General features: G+C 36.8%; 1 protein-coding gene across 3 annotated transcripts in view; it reads right to left on the reverse strand.

The window, feature by feature from the left end:
* Window positions 1-4830, reverse strand: part of LOC145713536 (uncharacterized) — a 447260-nt gene extending 442430 nt beyond the window's left edge. For all 3 annotated transcript variants that reach the window (XM_081792394.1, XM_081792393.1, XM_081792392.1), the window contains exons 1-3: window positions 4647-4830; window positions 2861-3054; window positions 988-1134 (exon numbers count right to left, since the gene is read on the reverse strand). In XM_081792394.1, the coding sequence (XP_081648520.1) occupies window positions 988-1066 (79 nt within the window). In that variant the 5' untranslated portion in view covers window positions 1067-1134; window positions 2861-3054; window positions 4647-4830. The remainder of the gene's footprint in view (window positions 1-987; window positions 1135-2860; window positions 3055-4646) is intronic.
* Window positions 4831-23464: the final 18634 nt, after the last annotated feature.

Raw genomic sequence — 23464 nt, forward strand, 5'->3', positions numbered from 1 at the left:
GAAATTCCTCTGCATTAAAATAATTTTATTCACATAATTGAAATTACTTTATAATAAATTTTCACATATATCATGCTATAAATCTGTATGAATTCAATGTATTGGGAGGGAAATCTTACTGCACTGAATTTTATGGATGGGGAAATAAAACTTTAAAAAGATACTATAATTCTGTAATGATAATATATTATTTTCATCTATGTAGTGTCTAATCCATTATACTTAACACAACAGAATATGCTAAACCAGCTATACATAAAGAAAACACTGCAATAGAGCAAAGCTTCATAGTATCATCTTTAGAAGAGTTTCTGTAATTAAAAGTGGTAAACATCGCCAATCTTTCCTAAAGTGCTCCTTAGCATGATGCTAATAAAGACAGCTGGTAATAAAGAACACTTTGGATCTTTCCTACCTCTTAAATCATTGGATATATTATTATTTTAGTAACTATTAATGCAAACAGTAAGTGATAGAAGCAGGCATAGCCTTTGCTCTCAAATGTAAACTATATATTAAATGTAATAAATTATAATTAATAATAAAATTATTTAAATTAATTGCATTTTACTCTTCCTTTCATTGCATCTATTCCTTTATACAATCCATCCTCTTCGGTCAGCAATGGCTCATTCCAATAGAAGAATGTAAATCATATCTTTTAAGTAGTGTGTTTTACTGTTTATCTAACGTCATTATTTTAGAATATTTGGTTGCTTCTAATATTCACATATAACCACATTAATATGTTAAGTAAAAATAATACATTAATTCCAATATTCATACAAAAAAGATATTAATCAAGGCAAGGAAATTATTCTTGGGATGTGTTTATTAAAACAATGTTAAGAACTTAAAATTACAGATTTAAGGTTCAAGTGTTTAATATTGAAGCATTTTCTGTAAGAGACTGCAAAATAATATGTGAAATCTTGTCAGCTGAGCCTGCAAAAGATGAGAAGTGATGTGCAGAGTTAAACATCTTACCTTCTATCCACACACGAACTTCAGTAGGAGAGGATGTCACAGTAGGATCTTGTTGAAAAAGATTAAATGATTGTGCCATGTCTCAGGATCGATAAATAGAGCAAATCCTCTGGTGGTTAATATTTAAGGCTTAGATAATCCAAGTAGCTAAGAATGAAATAACAGAACTTAATCAGGTTCAGGCATTATCTGTTCATACAAACTACATTATATTAGCATATGCTGTCAGGTGTGGAGTTTGGGATAAAATAATCCACCATCAATTAACTAATTAGTATGTATTGCACACCTCTTTAGTAAAATACAAAAACTCAAATATAAATCCGAATGAAATACTGATACATGATACAATGTGGATGAACATTGAAGACATTATGCTAAGTGAGAGAAGCCAGATACATAAGGTTGCATATTGTCTGATTCCACTTAGTTGAAAAATTCAGTATAGGTAAATACATAGACACGGAAAGATTAGTGGTTGCTAGAAGCCGGGGAGAGATAGGGAAGAGAAACTGTTTAATGGGTACAAGGCTCTTTTTTGGGGTGATGAAAATGTTTTGGAACTAGATAAAAGTGATGGTTGTACAACATAGTGAATATATTAAATACCTCTGAATTGCACACTTTAAAACTGTTAATTTTGTTATGTAAATTTTACCTCAATGAGATAAAATTGAAAAGGCCAAAAAATAAAAACCAAATATAAACCTGATACAACTTCTGTCAAACAAAAATTGTGAATCTATTAAGAAATATAAAAAGCACATGAACGGCATTAAGACAAGTACTATACAGAATAAGTGCTAAGGAGTTTATGTTTAACTGCAAGGAAAAGAGATAGCTTCACGCAGCAGGTGGCATCTGAGTTAAGCCAAACTAGACAGAAAAGAACCTCGAGAGAAAAATAATAATACCTTCCCTGCCTACATCAGGAGTGTCTTGTGAGACCTATGGAAAGAAAAACAAATGGGAAGGAGAACACTTTCTAAAATATAAAACATTCATTATGGAAATGTGAATCATTATTAGTCCTGGTAGTTTTGAAACTCCAATTTGTTGCAGCTTTCAGTTTTCCTTACCTATATTACTCAGCTTTTGAAACCAAGATACAAAGGACATAGTAATGACAATTTTAAAAGTAATATTGTGTAATTGTGATAATTCTGGAAAAATCAATTGTTCTCCCCTTCCATTTTACCATCTTTAAACTAAATTTTATGACCTTGTATATAGAAATGCTTTGCAAATGTAAATCATTGATGTTCACATTAAACAAATGGTCTACAATCACAGCTAAGTCCACTTCTGAAAAAAACTTGAATATGGGTAGCACTTTCCCAGACAAAAGAAGTAGGACCATATTAGACGAGTGGGCTGCCATGTTTTATCATCCTCTTCACTCAGCCAATTAACTCAGGCCCTGCCTTTCATAGCACTTCTTGAACTACTACAGCATATTTGTGTTTACTTTTATCTTGCCCCTCAAGAAAATTGGATTTTAATCTGAATATCTTTTAAACTGAAGAAATGACAAGGGGCAGACAAACTTTCTAAAGCAGCACTGTCCAACATAACTTCCTGCAATGTTGGAATATTCTACATCTGCACTATTCAATATAGTAGCTACTGACCACATATGGCATGTAAAATGTGGCTAGTGAGACTTAGGAACACATTTCCTAATTTTATTTAATTTTAATTGATTGAAATTTAAATAGCCACATGTGGTTACCTGGTAGTTTTGAAACTCCAATTTGTTACAGTTCTAGAACTTCCAATCAAGCATTAGGGTTATATACTTGGTGGACAAGCTCAGACTGAAAATGAGAGCTGCTAGGGGAATAGGAAGATCTGAAAGAATCCTGATGCTTACAGTCAGATTATCTGTAGTCTTAAAATTCATGATGAAATTGGCAACACGAGCAAGTTGCTGATCATTCTCTGATTTCACCTTCACCTGAGGTGTGAGGGTAGGAGAGGCTGTACACAGTGTGGGTGGTGGATAAAGGAAAGAAGATTTGGGTAGCCTCCAACGGTGAAGTGAATCTCCAATAGGTTTCAGTTATTCTAAAAAAATAAAAATAAAAGTTAATAGAAATACATAGTGAAGTTCTTACATTCAGCAGAGACTTGGTTAAACAGGCAAAAGTTGCATTTCCTTCAAGCATATTCAACAAATGGGTAATGATGCACTTACTATGTGTCAGGCAGAGGAAATTTCATTGATTAAAAGATGTGGTTGTGTTTTATATAATTGTACAACATCACTTAAAGTCCTCTAATTTTGAGGAAAGGGGGTTTTGGTGTGCAGTGGTTTCTCTATTCTTTTGTTTTTTGTGTTTTTTTTTTGTTTGTTTGTTTGTTTGCTTTTTGGTTTTTTGTGTTTTTTTTTGTTTTTTTTTTTGTTTTTGCTATTTAACATTTACATTATTTCTTGAATCTACCTAAATGACTTTTTTTTTCTCTCTTTTTTTTTGTTTGGTCTTTCCAACTTGCATTGCTTTCTTAATTTAAATTCAGTTCAGAGGACTAGTGCCTATTTTCTCTTCTTATAATTACCTATAGATGTTTATGCAAAATATTGACCAAGGTGTTTCATCTCGGGTTTAAAAACTCTCAGCTAAAAAACTTTTATTTTTTGCTTAAAAACAAAAAAAGGGAGGGAAAGGAAAGGAGGTAAACAAAACTTGTAAAACAAACACTAAAAATAAGTAAAAGTTAATGAGATAAGATAGTGGAAAAATTCCCTCCTCAACACTTCAGTGTCTATTTTTATAAATGTTGACTAGCTTTAAATTTTTTTTTCAATTACATTCCTTTATGTTGAAAGGTTTGGGTCTATAGGACTATGTAGGGGGATAACTAGACGCTAAATGTCCCCTAAGTGTTAGCATTTTAATTAAGCCTAATGTATTTCAAAGGCACAACCACAGAAGTCCTATTATCCATATCACAGACAATAAAGTAATAAGATTCAAAACAAACAATTCTAAATTATATCATCAGCCATTCTGAGCATGGTGAATTTCTTTTTCCATAACAGAATAATATAAATAATGCTGAGATGGATTATTATATTATTACTATAAAGGGAGAATCATCGACTCAGGGGATTTTAAAACATAGAGGTGATATCTAACCAAAAGGTTGGAATTCAACAGTTGGAATAGCTTTCACAGAAGTGGTACAGAACTTGATGAGGCAGCAGCGTAAGCTTGCCAACAGGTAAAATTATTTGGGAAGTTTTCCTCATGTTTAGTTGAGGTCAACCTTTTCTGAACTCTTGTTCTTACTCCTATTTTTGTCCTAGTTCTGCCTCATGCTGTTCCTGGGAAGGAGTCTCTGAAGATTTTCACGAGCATCAACCAATCTGCCAACTCTCAGTGAGCTGTCAGTTGGCCAATCTAACCCTCCCGCACACCCTTTTTCCATCTTGGTTTTTCATAAGACAGTTTTCCAGCCCTGTCCCCACCCAAAGGTTGGCCACTAGTCTATCAGGACCTCCATCTACAATGTGAGGCTCAGAGCTGAGGTTGAAGGCCAAGGCGGCCTTACCACATGAGCCTGGGGGTGGGGTCAGGGGCTGCGTGGTCACCCTCACACTAAACCCGCCCCTCCTCCCTGTTAGTTACTGTAAGCCACCTCCCATCGAGAGGTACCTTCATTCCTGTCAGACCGCGTCGCCAGTTAGGGCTTTCGAAGGGAGGCTCTTCAGAAAAGGAAACACCTCCCTCTACAGCCCCAAGCAAGGGCTACAGTAAGCAGTCTTGTTACTTGCCTTTTTCCCTACCCTCTCAGCTTGAGGCCGCGGGGAGAGGATCCCCACAGCTACCAACCGGCAGCTGGGTCTGGAAAAGGGAGTTCTCAACTGCCCCGCACTGCGCATGCGTTGCCCCTAGAGCCTGGTGCATTTCCGGGAGTTTCTATGACGTAGCTCTTGGCCTACAATGTGCAGGGAGGGGCCTGTTGACAGGGAGTTTGTCTTCACCCTTCACTGCCCATAATAGCCGTTGAAAGTTTGTTTCCCTTAAGATACTGTCCAAATATATGTTGGCTACTGTAAGGATTCGCATGAGAAGATTACACACACACACACACACACACACACACACACACACACACACACACAATCAGAGTGAATATGAGTTCGAGGAAAGAAGAAAACTAACCTGGAAGCAACAAGTGGTCACAGATTTCTCAATAAAAAACGTTTGCTGAAATGCTGAGACAAGTGAAGTCAAGCACCTCTCTGGCATTTATGGGAGATCCACCTTTTTTTCCCCTTTTTCTCTTAAGATTTTATTTTTTTTAAGTTATCTGTACACCCAAGTATAATCCCAAGGTCAAGAGTTGCATGCTCCACCAACTAAGCCAGCCACGTGGTTCTTTCAGTCTTTTTATTTATTTTTGAGAGAGAGAGACACACACACAGCATGAGCAGGGAAGGGGCAGAGAAACAGGTAGACGAAGAATCCAAAGCAGGCTCCATGCTCTGAGCTCTCAGCACAGAGCCCACTAGGGGCCTAAACCCATGAACCACAAGATCATGACCTGAGCCGAAGTCGGGCACCCAGCTGACAGAGCCATCCAGGTGCCCCATCTTTTCTTAATGTAACTTTATGGACCCTAAAACTGAGGTCCACAGTTGGGAGTGAGGAAAGGCTAGAATTAGGGTCTCCAGTAGTCTTACACTCTTAGGATTACTGAAAGTAGATCCTATTTTGATGTGCTATTGGATTTACATTATGCCAGTTTAAAAGGGGACCCGCAGTAGTACTTAGTGTTCAAAATGAAATTTAAAAGAATAGCTTGTTTCGTTTGAACACAATCACCAGAACACTGCATCCCTTGACTTTTTGAGTTTGTGAGCCCCATTTTAAACAAAGCTGAAATAGTTCTTTCATGTTATTTTAGTCCTTCTCAATATCATATTTGAATATTCCTTTTCCTGCACCAGTTGTTCTTGAAGCTGTGATCCCATAAATGTGTTTAAAGCACTTTTATGTTTATGTTTAAAGTGCTTTATCAAAGCCAATGTCTAAAAGCAGTAATGAACAAAATTAAAATTTCTATTTAATAGTTATATTAACTGGAAAACATTTCCCAGGGCAGTCCATATAACCAAGTATAACAAACACTGAATGTAGCTAGCATTAATCTGAAATATAACCTTATCTAATCCCCTCATTTACAGATAAGAATACTGAGGCCCCGATAGAAGAGACATGTTTTAAGTTATATAATAATTTAGTGGCAGTTAGAAAAAGAGCCCAGGTATCTGAACATCAGTGATCCTTCCACCAAACCCCATATACAGCAGAATTAAATGGCATCTCAAGCAAATGGAGAAAGTTTTGGGAAGAAGTCACACAAAGGGTTTCTGTCTCCCAGGATGTAGACACAGGAAGGGGTGAAAAACCAAACCAAACAACCAAAAAGCACCCAAACACTGATGATAAGCGAGGAAAGCAGGGGATGATGAGTGGAAGAGCTAGAAGCAATGTAGAAAACTATGAGTTTTGTTTTTTTTTTTAAGTGGGAACATCCATGAATCACTTCTGGCCAAATAAAATTGTTAGAATAAGTTAGCAAACAGGGTGAAATATTTTGGCTCACATCCACTTTTACAAACAGATGTTTGCCACCTTAATCAGTTGTCCCAAAGTAGCTTCTCTCCTGTTTGCTCAGCCACTGAATCTTATGCATACCTCATATTATACTGCACAAATTTAAGTAATTATGATTATGGCTATAATTAATGTAACTTCTGGATTCCTGCAGCCAAAAACTATCTTTTTGGCAGTTGAGTGTGTCATTCAAAAGTGTCTGTATTACAGAAGGTAGATTAGCACTGGCATATTCAAATTGTGGAAATGTTACTTTTTGTTATTTAACTAATAGAATATGTCTCTTTGGAGTTTAAGCAGAACACTATTTGCTGTTATTCTCCAGGATTTCAACTTCATGAAAGTTAATCTTATAAACTAGTCTGTGCTAATTTGTTAATAATTGTTGCTAATATCCATTGTAAAATATTTGTAGTTTAGCAGATTTGTGTACTGAATTGCAATCAGGGAAACCTGGCAAGGTTTAATTATCCCTCAATTTCCTTTCTGTTTGTCCCTTAAAACTACATATATGTGATATGTTTAATATATGTAATATATTAAAATGTTCACAATGGCTAAAATTAATAACACAAGAAACAACATGCGTATGTGTAGAAAGGGGACCCCTCTTACACTTTTGGATAGAATACAAACTGAGGCAGCTACTCTAGAATATGGAGGTTCCTCTAAAAGTTAAAAATAGAACTATCCTATGATCCAGCAGTTGCAGTACTGGGTATTTACCCAAAGGATACAAAAATACTAATTCAAAGCTATACCTGCGCCACAATGTTTATAGCAGCATTATATACAATAGCCAAATTATAGAAACAGCCTAAGTGTCCATCACCTGAACTGATTAATGAATAAAGAAGGTATGGTATATATATATATATATATATATATATATATATATATATATATATATGTATGAATATTACTTGGCCTTAAAAAAGAATGAAAACTTGCCATTTGCAATGATGTGGATGATGCTAGAGAGTATTATGCTATGCAAAATCAGTCAGAGAAAGACAAATACCATATGATTTCACTCACATGTGGAATTCAAGAAACAAACAAATGAGCATGGGGGGGAGATAGAGTCAAACCAAGAAACTGTGTCTTTATTAAAAAAAAGTTTATTTTTTATTTATTTTGAGAGAGAGTGAGCGAGCATGAGCAGGGCAGAGGGAGAGAGAATCCCAAGCAGGCTCCACACTGTCAGTGTAGAGCCTGACACAGGGCTCAATCTCACAAACTGTGAGATAATGGCCTGAGCCAAAATCAAGAGTTAGACACTTAACCAGCTGAGCCACCCAGGCACCCCCAGACTCTTAACTACAGAGAAAAATTGGTAGTTACCAGAGGGGATGTGAGTGGGGGAATGAGTTAAATAGGTGATAGGCATTAAGGGGTGCACTTGTGATGATGAACACCAGGTGTATGTAAATGTTGAGTCACCAAATTGTACACTCGAAAGTATTATTACATTGTATTTTAACTAACTGAAATTTAAAAATTTTTAAAGTTCATATATTTACAAATACTTATAAATATAAATATTTAAAATATGTATAATAAAAACCTAATAATGAAAAATACAGTAGTAGGGCTTATGAATATCATGTCCAGATTTCAAAGAGCTTTCCCCATCTATTTTCTCATTTCCTTCCAGTGATGATATACCATTAGCCAGAAAACAAGACTAAATTCTTATGAATACATAGCCACTGCTACATTTTGTCAACAGAGATAATTAAATTTGTGGCTTGATAATAGCTATTAATTAAAATGTAATAAAGTCAATAACTCATTTTGATGAATATTACAACTACAACATATTTGGTGAGTTTCATATTACTCCTGAGAAGTATTTGCAAAGAACCTCTGGCACAATTTCCATAATAATAACCATACCAAACATTAGTGTAAAAAGTACAGCTTCCCAAGATTTTCAAAAATGTTATGGATTTGCTATTTTCATATATTATCTCATAAACAGAATATTTTGCTTTTTTTGTCTCTTCTACTTCAAGTGCAAAATTCTGCCAAATATCAAGACAGGGTTAAAATGCTATTAGCAAATTTCCTTATTTTATTAAGATATAAATGAAAACATGAATCCAATTTAACTGTGTAATCACACTTGATTCAGATTTCCCATTTCTCTCTTTTTATTTGTAAAGCTCAAGTACTTCAGACAAGATAGACATCTGATTGTTTTAAGCAGGAAAGTTTCCATTAATATATATATACATATATATTATATATATATAATATATATACATTACATATGTAATGTAATATGTATATGTAATATATATACATATACATATAATGTAATATGTATATGTAATATATATAACATATACATATATATGTATATATGATATATATATAATATATATATGTATATATTATATACATATATATATTAATATATATAGTATATACATTATATATAAATATATTATATATATATGTTATAAAGTCCTGTTTCCCAAAAATTTAACCCTGAAGTTTAGCATTTACAATAAAATTCAGTTCTCCAGATTAAAAACTCACAAACATCCTTCTGAGATACTAATTGATCCTTTAACTCCTAAAATATCTATTCTTCATCTTTCCATTAGCTGATATAAGTAGTAGCAACAAAAGCACTTGATGTATTTCTTTCATATTTTCTTCACTGAAGCCCCCATATAAGTCAGGCACAGTTGTTTACAGGGATTTGATTATAAATATAAGAAAGAATGACTCAACTATGAATAAGCAGCAGGTTTTCACATTCAGAATGGAATTTAAACAACACTGACACTTAGGGGCGCCTGGGTGGCTCAGTCAGTTAAGTGACCGACTTCGGCTCAGGTCATGATCTCACGGTCCATGAGTTCGAGCCCCGCGTCGGGCTCTGTGCTGACAGCTCAGAGCCTGGAACCTGTTTCAGATTCTGTGTCTCCCTCTCTCTGACCCTCCCCTGTTCATGCTCTGTCTCTCCCTGTCTCAAAAATAAATAAATGTTAAAAAAAATTTAAAAACAACACTGACATCTCCTGCATTTGTCTTATGTCATGTGAAGCATCTTTACATATATTATCTTACCTGAGCCCCGCAGAAAATTTTTGAAAATGACAGCAAGGAGAGACTATTTTATATATCAGAAGATGAGAAAACTGAAGCTCGGGGGTTTAAAAAATTTACCAGCTGGGGGCGCCAGGGTGACTCAGTAAGTTGAGCGTCTGACTTTGTCTCAGGTCATGATTTTGAGTTCATGAGTTTGAGCCTTGCATTGGGCCCTGTGCTGATAGTTCGGGGCTTGCTTCTGATTCTGTGTCTCCCTCTCTCTCTGCCCCTTCCCCATTCTTGCTCTGTCTCTCTCACTCTAAAAATAAACAAATCTTTTTTTTTTTTTTTAATTTACCAAGTGCAACACTACTGGCAAGTAGAAGGGCTGATAATTGAACTTAGATTGCAAAACTTATGTCTTAGTTTTCTTTCTACTATCGCTAAAACGGAAATATCAGTGATTTTTAATGTTTTGCACATTTTGTTGCCAATTATTTCATTTTTACCTTCATAGATTAATGTACAATTAATTGCATATTACAAGCAAAGGTTTGGTTTTCTAGATGATACACTATTATGACTCCAACCCTAACTCTCTAGAAATTCCTTCTCTGTCACCCATATATGTGCAAATTATGGAAAGTTCTGTAGGTATGTATATGTGTATGTGAATTCACAGAACTACCCATAATTAAAAATAAAACTGTTAACAAAAGCATGGCTGAGTCATATTTGAGTGTAATAGAAGCCAAAGAAGGGAAAAGATTCAAAGAAATGGTGTTCACTCTTTATTTTTTTAATTTTTTTAATTTTTATTTTATGATTATGAAATTTATTGTCAAATTGGTTTCCATACAACATCCAGTGCCCATCCCAACAGGTGCCCTCCTCAATACCCATCACCAACCCACCCCTCCCTCCCACCGCCCATAAAGCCTCAGTTTGTTCTCAGTTTTTAGGAGTATCTTATGTTTTGGCTCCCTCCCTCTCTAACCATTTTTTCCTTCCACTCCCCCATGGTCGTCTGTTAAGTTTCTCAGGATCCACATAGGAGTGAAAACATATGGAATCTGTCTTTCTCTGTATGACTTATTTCACTTAGCATAACACTCTCCAGTTCCATCCATGTTGCTACAAAAGGCCATATTTCATTCTTTCTCATTGCCACGTAGTACTCCATTGTATATACAAACCACAATTTCTTTATCCATTCGTCAGTTGATGCACATTTAGGCTCTTTCCATAATTTAGCTATTGTTGAGAGTGCTGCCATAAACATTGGGGTACAAGTGCCACTATGCATCAGTACTCCTGTATCCCTTAGGTAAATTCCTAGCAGCACTACTGCTGGGTCATAGGGTAGGTCTACTTTTAATTCTTTGAGGAACCTCCAAACTGTTTACCAGAGCGGTTGCACCAGTTTGCATTCCCACCAACAGTGCAAGAGGGTTCCCGTTTCTCCATATCCCCTCCAGCATCTATAGTCTCCTGATTTGTTCATTTTAGCCACTCTGACTGGCGTGAGGTGATATCTGAGTGTGGTTTTGATTTATTTTTCCCTGATGAGGAGCAATGTTGACCATCTTTTCATGTGCCTGTTGGCCATCCGGATGTCTTCTTTAGAGAAGTGTCTATTCATGTATTCTGTCCATTTCTTCACTGGATTATTTGTTGTTCGGGTGTGGAGTTTGGTGAGCTCTTTATAGATTTTGGATACTAGCCCTTTGTCCGATATGTCATTTGCAAATATCTTTTCCCATTCCCATGTCTTTTAGTTTTGTTGATTATTTCCTTTGCTGTGCAGAAGCTTTTTATCTTCATGAGGTCCCAATAGTTCATTTTTGCTTTTAATTCCCTTGCTTTTGGGTATGTGTCAGGTAAGAAATTGCTGCGGCTGAGGTCACAGAGGTTTTTTTCCTGCTTCCTTCCCAAAGGTTTTGATGGTTTCCTGTCTCACATTCAGGTCCTTCATCCATTTTGAGTTTATTTTTGTGAATGGTGTGAGAAAGTGGTCTAGTTTCATCCTTCTTCATGTTGCTGCCCACTTCTCCCAGCACCATTTGTTAAAGAGACTGTCTATTTCCCATTGGATATTCTTACCTGCTTTGTCAAAGATTAGTTGGCCATACTTTTGTGGGTCTAATTCTGGGGTTTCTAATCTATTGCAGTGGTCTCTGTGTCTGCTTTTGTGCCAGTACCATGCTGTCTTGATGATTACAGTTTTGAAGCAGAGGCTAAAGTCTGGGATTGTGATGCCTCCGGCTTTAGTCTTTTTCTTCAAAATTACTTTCCTATTCGGGGCCTTTTGTGGTTCTGTACAAATTTTAGGATTGCTTGTTCTAGCTTTGAGAAGAATGCTGGTGCAATTTTGATTGGGATTACATTGAATGTATAGATAGCTTTGGGTAGTATTGACATTTTGACAATATTTATTCTTCCAATCCATGAGCACGGAATGTTTTTCCATTTCTTTATATCGTCTTCAATTTCCTTCATAAGCTTTCTATAGTTTTCATGATACAGATCTTTTACATATTTGGTCAGGTTTATTCCTAGGTATTGTATGCTTCTTGGTGCAATTGTGAATGGAATCGGTTTCTTTCTTTGTCTTTCTGTTGCTTCATTTTAGTGTATAAGAATGCAACTGATTTCTGTACATTGATTTTGTATCCTGCGACTTTGCTGAATTCATGTATCAATTTAAGCAGACTTTTGGTGGAGTCTATCGGGTTTTCTGTGTATAATATCATGTCATTGCAAAAAGTGAAAGCTTAACATTATCTTTGCCAATTTTAATGCCTTTAGTTTCCTTTTGTTGTCTGATTCCTGATGCCAGAACTTCCAACTCTGTGTTAAACAACAGCGGTGAGAGTGGACATCCCTGTCACGTTCCTGATCTCAGGGAGAAAGCTCTCAGTTTTTCCCCATTGAGGATGATATTAGCTTGGGCTTTTCATAAATGGCTTTTATGATCTTTAAGTATGTTCCTTCTATCCCAGCTTTCTTGACGGTTTTATTAAGAAACGATGCTGAATTTTGTCAAATGGTTTTTCTGCATCGATTGACAGGATCATATGGTTCTTATCTTTTATTAATGCGATGTATCACATTGATTGATTTGTGAATGTTGAACCAGCCCTGCAGCCCAGGGATGAATCCCACTTGATCATGGGGAATAATTCTTTTTATATGCTGTTGAATTCGATTTGCTAGTATCTTATTGAGAATTTTTGCATCCATATTCATCAGGGATATCCGCCTGTAGTTCTCTTTTTTTTACTGGGACTCTGGTTTAGGAATCAAAGGAATGCTGGCTTCATAGAATGAGTCTGGAAGTTTTCCTTCCCTTTCTATTTTTTGGAACAGCTTGTGAAGGATAGGTATTATCTCTGCTTTAAATGTCTGGTAGCATTCCCCTGGGAAGCCTTCTGGTCCCAGACTCTTATTTGTTGGGAGATTTTTGATGACTGATTCAATTTCTTCGCTGGTTATGAGTCTGTTCATGATTTCTATATCTTCCTGTTTGAGTTTTGGAAGTGTGTGGGTGCTTAGGAATTGGTCCATTTCTTCCAGGTTGTCTAGTTTGTTGGCATATAATTTTTCATAGTATTCCCTGATAATTGCTTGCATTTCTGAGGGATTGGTTGTAATAATTCCATTTTCATTCATAATTTTATGTATTTGGGTCATCTCCCTTTTCTTCTTGAGAAGCCTGTCTAGAGGTTTATCAATTCTGTTTATGTTTTCAAAAAACCAACTCTTGGTTTCGTTGATCTGCTCTACAGTTTTTTTTAGATTGTATACTGTTTATTTCTGCTCTGATCTTTATTTTTTCTCTTCTTCTGCTGGTTTTGGGGTGTCTTTGCTGTTCTGCTTCTAGTTCCTTTAAGTGTGCTGTTAGATTTTGTATTTGGGATTTTTCTTGTTTCTTGAGATAGGCCTGGATTGCAATGTATTTTCTTCTCAGGACTGCCTTCGCTACATCCCAAAGCGTTTGGATTATTGTATTTTCATTTTCATTTGCTTCCATGTATTTTTTAATTTCTTCTCTAATTGCCTGGTTGACCCATTCATTCTTTAGTAGGGTGTTCTTTAACCTCCATGCCTTTGGAGGTTTTCCAGACTTTTTCTTGTGGTAGATTTCAAGCTTCATCGCATTGTGGTCTGAAAGTGTGCATGGTATGATCTCAATTCTTGTACAATTATAAAGGGTTGTTTTGTGACCCAGTATGTGATCTATCTTGGAGAATGTTCCATGTGCATTCAAGAAGAAATATATTCTGTTGCCTTTGGATGCAGAGTTCTAAATATATCTGTCAAGTCCATCTGATCCAGTGTATCATTCAGGGCCCTTGTTTCTTTATTGATCCTGTGTCTAGATAATCTATCCAATGTTGTACATTGAGTATTAAAGTCCCCTGCAGTTATCACATTCTTATCAATAAGGTTGCTGATGTTTGTGATGAATTGTTTTGTATATTTGAGGGCTCCCATATTTGGCACATAGACATTTATAATTGTTAGCTCTTCCTGATGGATAGACCCTGTAATTATTATATAATGCCCTTCTTCATCTCTTGTTATAGCCTTTACTTTAGAGTCTAGTTTGTCTGATATAAGTATGGCTACTCCAGCTTTCCTTTGACTTCCAGTAGCATGATAGATAGTTCTCCATCCCCTCACTTTCAATCTGAAGGTGTCCTAGGTCTAAAATGAGTTTCTTGTAGACCACAAATAGATATATCTTTTTTTTTTATCCATTCTGATACCCTATGTCTTTTGGTTGGAGCATTTAGTCCATTTACATTCAGTGTTATGATAGAAAAATATGGGTTTAGAGCCATTGTGATGTCTGTAGGTTTCATGCTTGCAGTGATGTCTCTGGTACTTTGTCTCACAGGATCCCCCTTAGGATCTCTTGTAGGGCTGGTTTAGTGGTGATGAATTCCTTCAGTTTTTGTTTGTTTGGGAAGACCTTTATCTCTCCTTCTTTCTAAATGACAGACTTGCTGGATAAAGGATTCTCAACTCCATTTTTTCCTGTTCATCACATTGAGGATTTCCTGCCATTCCTTTCTGGCCTGCCAAGTTTCAGTAGACAGATCCGTCGCAAGTCTTATCAGTCTCCCTTATATGTTGGAGCATGTTTATCCCTAGCTGCTTTCAGAATTTTCTCTACATCCTTGTATTTTGCCCGTTTCACTAATATGTTGTGCAGAAAATCGATTCAACTTACGTCTGAAGGGAGTTCTCTGTGCCTCTTGGATTTCAATGCCTTTTTCCTTCCCCAGATCAGGGAAGTTTTAAGCTCTGATTTCTTCAAGTACACCTTCAGCACCTTTTCCTCTCTCTTCCTCCTCTGGAATCCCAATTATGCGTATATTATTTCGTTTAATTATGTCATTTAGTTCTCTAAATCTCCCCTCACACTCCTGGATTTTTTTATCTCTCTTTTTCTCAGCTTCTTCTTTTTCCATAATTTTATCTTCTAATTCACCTATTCTCTCCTCTGCCTCTTCAATCCGAGCTGTGGTTGCCTCCATTTTATTTTGCAGCTCATGTATAGAATTTTTTAGCTCCTCCTGACTGTTTCTTAGTCCTTTGATCTCTGTAGTAATAGATTCTCTGCTGTCCTCTGTACTTTTTTCAAGCCCAGAGATTAATTTTATGACCATTATTTTAAATTCATTTTCTGCTATATTGCTTCAATCTTTTTTGATCAGTTCGTTAGCTGTCGCTACTTCCTAGAGTTTCTTTTGAGGAGAATTCTTCCATTTCATCATTTTGGATAGTCCCTGGAGTGGCGGGGAACTGCAGGGCTCTTCCCCTGTGCTGTCTGGAGTAACTTGTGTTGGTGGGTGGGGTCGCAGTCAGACTTGATTTCTGCCCCCAGCCCACAGCTGGGGCCACAGTCAGACTGGTTTTTACCTTATCTTCCCCTCCTCCTGGGGCAGGACTTACTGTGGAGTGGTTTAGCCCCTATCTGGGCTAGTTGCATACTTCCAGTCTTGTGGTACTGCTTCGATGGTATCTGGCATAATAGCCAGGGTGGATCCGCAAGGTGCACAGGGGCAGGAGGGGCAGGCTCAGCCCACTTTGCCTTTGGTGGTCTGCTTCAGAAGGGGCCCTGTAGCACCAGGAGGGAGGCAGAGTTGTGTGTTGTGTGTTTGTGCTGTGCATTCAAGTTCAGTGATGGGAACTGGTTCCCTTTGGGATTTTAGCTGGGGGATGGGCAAGGGAGATGGCATTTCCCAGCGCCTTTGTTCCACGCAAAGCTGAGCTCTGTCCTCCAGGGCTCAACAACTCTCTCTCCCACTCTCTAGCTGAGCTGTTGACTTATAACATTCCAGATGTTAAGTCCCACGGCTGTCAGAACACACTCTGTCTGGCCCTTCTGCTTTTGCAAGCCAGACTCAGGGGCTCTGCCTTGCAGGGTGGGCTGGCTGCCCCTCCACCTCCCTGGCTCCCTCCCGCCAGTCCGTGTAGTGCGCACCGCCTCTCCGCCCTTCCTACCCTCTTCCGTGGGCCTCTCATCTATGCTTGGCTCTGGAGAGTCCGTTCTGCTAGACTTCTGGTGGTTTTCTGGGTAAATTAGGCAGATGTGGATGGAATCTAAGCAATCAGCAGGACGCGGTGAGCCCAGCGTCTCCTACACCGCTATCTTCCCCTGATCCCCCTATTCACTCTTTAAATAGAAAAAGACATTGTATACATTAGTGAACTAGTCATAGAAGTGGAATTCAAACTGCAATCACTAGCAATAAAAATTATAATAGCCACAATTTTTGAGCACTTACTCCATGCCAGGAACTACACTATCATTTATTTAATTTTAAACATAAAAGTATAACATATATTATAACATATATACCAAAAAGGGCAAATGTCATTTGTGTACATGTCAATGAACTTTCCAGAAATGAACATGCCTATATAACTGCACCAAGATAAAGAAGCAGAATGTTACACACACTAAGAACTTTTTTAAATACAGTATTTCATTCTTACAACAAGTCAATGAGACAGTTATTCTCATACCCATTTTTTATATGAGGAAACTGGCTCCGAGATGTTAACATGTTTAAGATTATCCAATTTGTAAGTAATAGAGAGGGGGTTGGGATATTTCCCTCTACCTGCAAAGCTCATGCCGCACATGACTTTTAAAAGTTTAACAGTGATATAAAGAATAGATATGGAACTAAAATTTGAGTAACCAATAGAGCTGAGGGAAGATTTGAAAGAAGGAGGTAGTTGCAGACTACAGGTAAGGAGTTAATGGAGAGGAAACGATCAGAGATACAAGAAAGAGAGAAGTTATGTTGCTAAAGAAATGGGAGAGAAAGGGATAACCAAGAAAACCAGGAACATGTTATTTTACAACAGAAGGAAAGAAGTATGAACATATGGGGAAATCCTGAGGTCCAGTGAAGATCGTAGAGGTAAATGAGTCCATCTGTATTGAGAATAAGAAGAACAGCGGTAAGGTATAATTTTAAGTATCATTTCAGGTCAAACTCATGCTTTAATTAAAGTAAAATGGAAGAAATATAATAATCAGCCAACATTTAGTGAACAACTAAAATATTACAGGAATTCTTCTAGGTGATTTACATATTTTGACTCATCTAATGCAATAAACAACCTGTAATATAGGAACTAATGGTCTCCACATTTTACAGATCAAGAAACTGAGGTTAAGTATCCAGGTTAAGTTCACATAAAAAAAAAAAAAGCTAATAAGTGGTGGGTGGATTCAGAATTTGAACCCAAACTATCTGGTTCCAAATCCCTTGCACATAGATATGGAAGTGTTTATTCATGAGAAAATGACTGTTGGGGTATCTAGGTGGTTCAGTCAGTTGAGCATCCTACTCTTGATTTCAGCTCAAGTCGTGACCCCAGGGTGGTGGGATCGAGACCCATGTCAAGCTCCTCACTGAGCCTGCTTAAGATTCTCCCTCTCTAGGGGCGCCTGGGTGGCTCAGTCGGTTAAGCGTCTGACTTCAGCTCAGGTCACGATCTCACGGTCCGTGAGTTCGAGCCCCGCGTCGGGCTCTGGGCTGATGGCTCAGAGCCTGGAGCCTGCTTCCGATTCTGTGTCTCCCTCTCTCTCTGCCCCTCCCCCGTTCATGCTCTGTCTCTCTCTGTCTCAAAAATAAAATAAACGTTAAAAAAATTAAAAAAAAAGATTCTCCCTCTCTATTTCTCCCTCTTTCCATCCTCCCCCACTCACGCTCTCTCTCAATAAAGTAAAGAAAACGAGAGTGTCAAATATACAATAGATGAGATACCAGAGAGGTGGACTGATGAGACAGGAGGAAGGATATATGAATAAGTAGAATTGAATTCAATGGGATTATACAGTTTTTTGGTTTTTTTTTTTCAAAATTTTATTTACATTCCAGTTAATAAACATATAGTGTAACACTGGTTTCAGGAGTAGAATTAAGTGAATTATCACTTACATCTAACACCCAGCGCTCATCATAACAAATTCCCTCCTTAATGCCCTTCACCCATTTAGTACATTCCCCCACCCATCTCCCTCCATCAACCCTCAGTTTGTTCTCTATCATTAAGAGTATCTTATGGTTTGCTTACCTCTCTTGTTCCCCCTTCCCATATGTTCATCTCTTTTGTTTCTTAAACTCCACATATGAAAGAAATAATATGGCATTTGTCTTTCTTTTACTGACTTATTCGCTTAGCATTATACACTCTAGCTCCATCCATGTCATTGCAAATGGCAAGATTTCACTCTTTTTTATGGATGAGTAATATTCAATTGTATATGTCTATATGCCACATCTTTATACATTCATCAATGAACATTTGGGCTCTTTCCATAGTTTGGTTATTTTTTAAAGTTTTCTTACTTATTTTGAGAGAGAGAAACAGAACGAGGAAGGGAAGGAGAGAGAAAGAGAACTGAAGGGGCAGAGACAGAGGAAGAGAGAGAGAATTCCAAGCAAGCTCCACACAATCAGTGCAGAGCTGAATGCAGATCTCCAACTCACAAACCGTGAGATCATGCCCTAAGCTGAAATCAAGAGTTGGATGCTTAACTGACCAAGCCACCCAGGTGCCCCCATAGTTTTGCCTCTTGATAATGTTACTATAAACATTGGGGTGAATGTGTCCCTTGAATTAGTATTTTTGTATCTTTGGGTAAATACCTAGTAGTGAAATTGCTTGATGGTTGGGTAGTTCTATTTTTATATATATATATAGAACTGTCCATACTTTTCTTGAGAGTGGTTGCACCAGTTTGTATTCCCACCAACAGTGTAAGAGGGTTCCCCTTTCTTCACATCTTTGCCAACATCTGTTGTTTCCTGTGTTGTTAATTTTGGCAGGCATGAGGTGGTATCTCATCATGGTTTTGACTTGTATTTCCCTGTTAATGAGTGATGTCAAGCCTCTTTTCATGTGTCTGTTAGCCATATGGATGTATTTTTTTAGAAAAATATTTTTCCATGTCTTCTGCCCATTTCTTAACTGGATTGTTTTCTGGGTGTTGAGTTTGATAAGTCTTGTATCGATTTTGAATACTGACCCTTTATCAGATATGTCATTTGCAAATATATTTTCCCATTACATAGGCTTCCTTTTAGTTTTGTTGACTGTTTCCTTCATTATGCAGAATATTTTTATCTTCACGAAGTCCCAATTGTTTATTTTTTTCTTTTGTTATCTTGCCTCTGGTGATGTGTCTAGTAAGAAGTCACTCTGGCCAAGGTCAAAGAGGTTGCTGCCTGTGTTCTCCTCTAGGATTTTGATGGTTTCCTGTTTCACATTTAGGCCTTTCATCCATTTTTAATGTATTTTTGTGCACGCTATATGTAATGGTCCAGTTTCATTCTTTTGCATGTTGCTGTCCAGTTTTCCAAACAACATTTGTTGAAGAGACTGTCGTTTTTCCATTGGATATTCTTTCCTACTTTGTACAAGAGTAGTTGGTCATACAGTTGTGGGTCTATTTCTGGGTTTTCTATGCAATTCAGAGGGCTTAAAAACATGGAAGATAGAGAGCAGGGAGAGTGGTTTATGCTTTGTGAAAATTCTGATGTATTAGAAACAAATTGCTTTGGAATTAGGCACAAATAACTGAATTGAAGTCTCAGTATGGCACTTACTAGATGTGTTCTAGTAAGCATAGAAAATAAGTAAATTATCCCAGTGAGAACTACTCTGCAGAAGGTCTGTGTGCTACTAATCCCAGAAATCATTATTATATGGGTAAGTATAGAATCTTTCATGTTTTGAAATCAAAAGCATTAATTTGAGGAACATCTCCCAATTCCTCTCTTTACCACCTTAACACCCTTGGCTTTTAAATTCTCCACCAGAATTTAGAGTACATCTACAAGTAGTGAAAATACCTGTATATAGTGTCAAAAGAGGGACATGTAAAACACACATCATCCCTCAAATTCCCTAGTAGCTAATAGCTTGTCACAGTGGGCAATATTTTCACTTCCTCCTATGGCTTAATACCCAAATCTGAAGGTCTAAAGAATGAAAGATTAAATATAATTTGTGCTTATTAACAATTTACTGGTAGGTTATCAATTTCTTAGCCAATAGATTGAGGTAGAGGGCATTAAAGTTTTAGTTTAAGTGGAGAAGGGGGAAAAGATACCAGTAAAAGATACAGAACTTCAGGTGCTACATTAACGGTAGCATCCCTACAGAAAGGTAGGGAGTTGGGATTAAAACATACTTGTCATATTTCTCATTTTGGCCAAATATCAAGTCTTATGCCTCAGCTTTGCCATCAATCAATTTGTGTTCTTTCAAATCTGAGCACACTTCCTTCAGAAGGTAAGCTTGGTGTTTACTATGGCTTCTTTCCTGAGTAAATCTGTTCTACTATCAGACAAATCAAATAGATTTCCTCCTCAAAGAATACACTGCAAAACATTAAAGGAGAGGAGCTAATGTCAAAATAGCAAAGCCAAAACATATCTGAAAGGTAATACATATAGCTTTGCTGAACACTTGCTGTACTGCCGGTCCAAATCATGCAAAAATACTCCCTATTTATAAAGTTTCCAAGTTCCTTAGTGGTTCAGTGTCATGAGAAAACAGTATATTCACCATATCAAAAGTAGTTACACGTAAGGGAAAACTGACTGCATTCTCAATATTCTTTGTGCACTAAGGAAATGCCTTCACTAAGGAAATTAGGGACGGTAGATCCCCTTGGGATTGCAGTAATAGTATTTTTGCCTACTCTAAAGGCCAAGTGATGTCTGACCAAGAATGTGACCTTACCTGTTTCTTGACTGTACAAAATAGTGATTTCTCTGTTCAAATAAGATACTTTAAAAAACATGGATATCGTGCACTGATTCTGAATGGGAAGATTTAAAATGCTTCGTTCCACTATTATTTTTTGGTAGTTGTAAATGGAGATTTGAATATACTTATGTAGACTACATTCAAAAGTCCTACATTCACTTAAAAAATATTAAAAGCCTTGTATCCACTTGCTTCTTAAACTGACAAATGAATCTTCTCAACACTTCTATGATCTAAAGTATTTCACTGATCTGAATTTCTGTTTTTCCTTTTACGTAGAAATCCAACAGTTTTATTCCTACCTTATCTGTCATAACTGAGGCCAAAAATATAGATTCATCTCAGTAGCCAAAGGAGGCACAAAGGGAATAAAGACAATTACGTCTTTAGCAAGTCATTTAATATTTCTGAGTCTCAATTACTTTATCTGCAAATTTGGACTAACAGCACTTCAAAGTGTTACTTTGATGATGACATTAGTGCTAATTTGAAGATCAAATTACATAATTTATGAGAAAATGGTTTGTATAGTAAATGTAAGGTAAATCATTTCATAGGAATACTATGCAAGTAAAAACATTTTTTTTTTTTTTTTTGGTCTTTTAAACTGGTTGTCCATTCTTGCTTAACAACATTAGAAAAAAGAAAAAGGAAAATTTTATCTTTCATGTTATAAAAGAAGCAAGACAAAATGGCCTCTAATATTTTTTGTCTTTTTACAAAGAGACAACTGAATAGGGACATTTAGAAAGGCGTGCTCAACACTAAATCATCCCTTACACATACCAGCCTGTAATGAGCCTCATTAGGAAAAAGAGAAAAACACACAGATAATCATATTGCTCATCACTGTCTAGTTTTTATACTGACCACCTGGTCTATGGTTTTTATACTAATTCAACATTTTTCAATAACAGTACTTGGCCAAAAAATACTGGCCTTCAACGAGGGCCTGACAATTTAACTGGCTACAGAGCCACAATAGGACTACTTCAAATGACAATGCCATTTCAATTTTCTAATGAGAAAAAGGATGTAATAGAGGAAGGCACAAAAAGGCTAGACATGAGCATATTGACTGAGAACTCACATCACCTGTTTAATCATGACTATGCTATTGGTACAGCATCCTTAAAAGTATCACACCTTAGTTCATGGCAAGGGCACAGCTGACATGAAGCATAGGACTCTAACATGTTTTCAAACATCCCAGGCCTATTTTGGACTGGAATGACAAATACCTCATTTTGTTCCTCTATTTGGATAGTAAGAAAATCATGGTAAACACCTAAATAAAAGTTCCTATGCCTGAACTTGTGCTGTTACTCCTCTATGTCTCTCTCTCTCTTGGTTAAAGGTATTCAATTCTCCTTGTGCCTCCTTTTGCTACTGAGTCAAATCTATATTTTTGGCCTCAGTTATGACAGATATACTACCTTGTCCTCATTTTTAGGATTCTAAAATTTTATTATTTGCTATGGATGACCAAAGAGATAGGGCTTAAAAGAACTGCAAGCTTCTGAGGAATGTACATAAAAGCATATCTTATTCGTATATCTATCATTATGCCCACAATTTAAATCACTGTTTAAAAATGTTATACCAACTGAAGAGTTCACCATGCTGTAATAACACAAAGTAACTGATTTAATGAAAAGAAAAAAATGAAAAGAAGTCACTAGACTGTGTAATTGGATTGCTAACAAGGTCCACTAACATCAGCAACATCTCTGCTCCCTCTTGGACCCTTCCTCATTTATGAGCCACTTTGAAATCAGTGAATTACATTTTAAGGAAAACCATTTACCCAAACTTAATTCATCTGAATGAGGATCAATGCAGTCCAGTAAGTCATTTCACCAACTGAATTAATTAATTTTATTTAAATTTCTGTTTCTGGAACACCTCTTAGGAATACACGGATCAAGGAATAATATCAATGAAAAATAAGTAATATTTGTAAAAGAAATACTTACATGTGAATAGTCATTTTAGTACATGCCTTTCCTCCTAGCTGCTCTGACAATAATCACTGTAATCAATCAGCACCAACTGAGAATAACTGGCTTCACATGGAGCTGTTACCAGAAGGGGCACAGTTGGAGTGCATTCTATTTTGTTTCCTAAACTCCAACTGGATAACCATATTGAAGTATGTTAATGCTATCAGTTTCAGGATAAAATTTGTTTTAATTTCTTTTTTTTAATTTTTTAAAGTTTATTCATTTTGATGGAGAGAGAGAGAGTGCATAGGAGGTGCAGAGAGAGAGAGAGAGAGAGAATCCCAACCAGGGTCCACACCATTAGGCCAGGGTCCCACCATCTCACCAACCGTTGAGATCATGATCTGAGCTGAAATCAATAGTTCGACACTCAACTGGCTGAGCCACCCAGGCGCCCCAAATTTGTTTTGATTTCTAACCATAATATCTGAGTGTCTTCCATGAGATGTATTTTGCAAGAGAAATCAGCATTGCTAATCTACCTTAGGGCTA

This window comes from Panthera onca, chromosome X, assembly GCF_046562875.1.
Source record: "Panthera onca isolate mPanOnc1 chromosome X, mPanOnc1 haplotype 2, whole genome shotgun sequence".
NCBI classification, from domain to species: Eukaryota; Metazoa; Chordata; class Mammalia; order Carnivora; family Felidae; genus Panthera; species Panthera onca.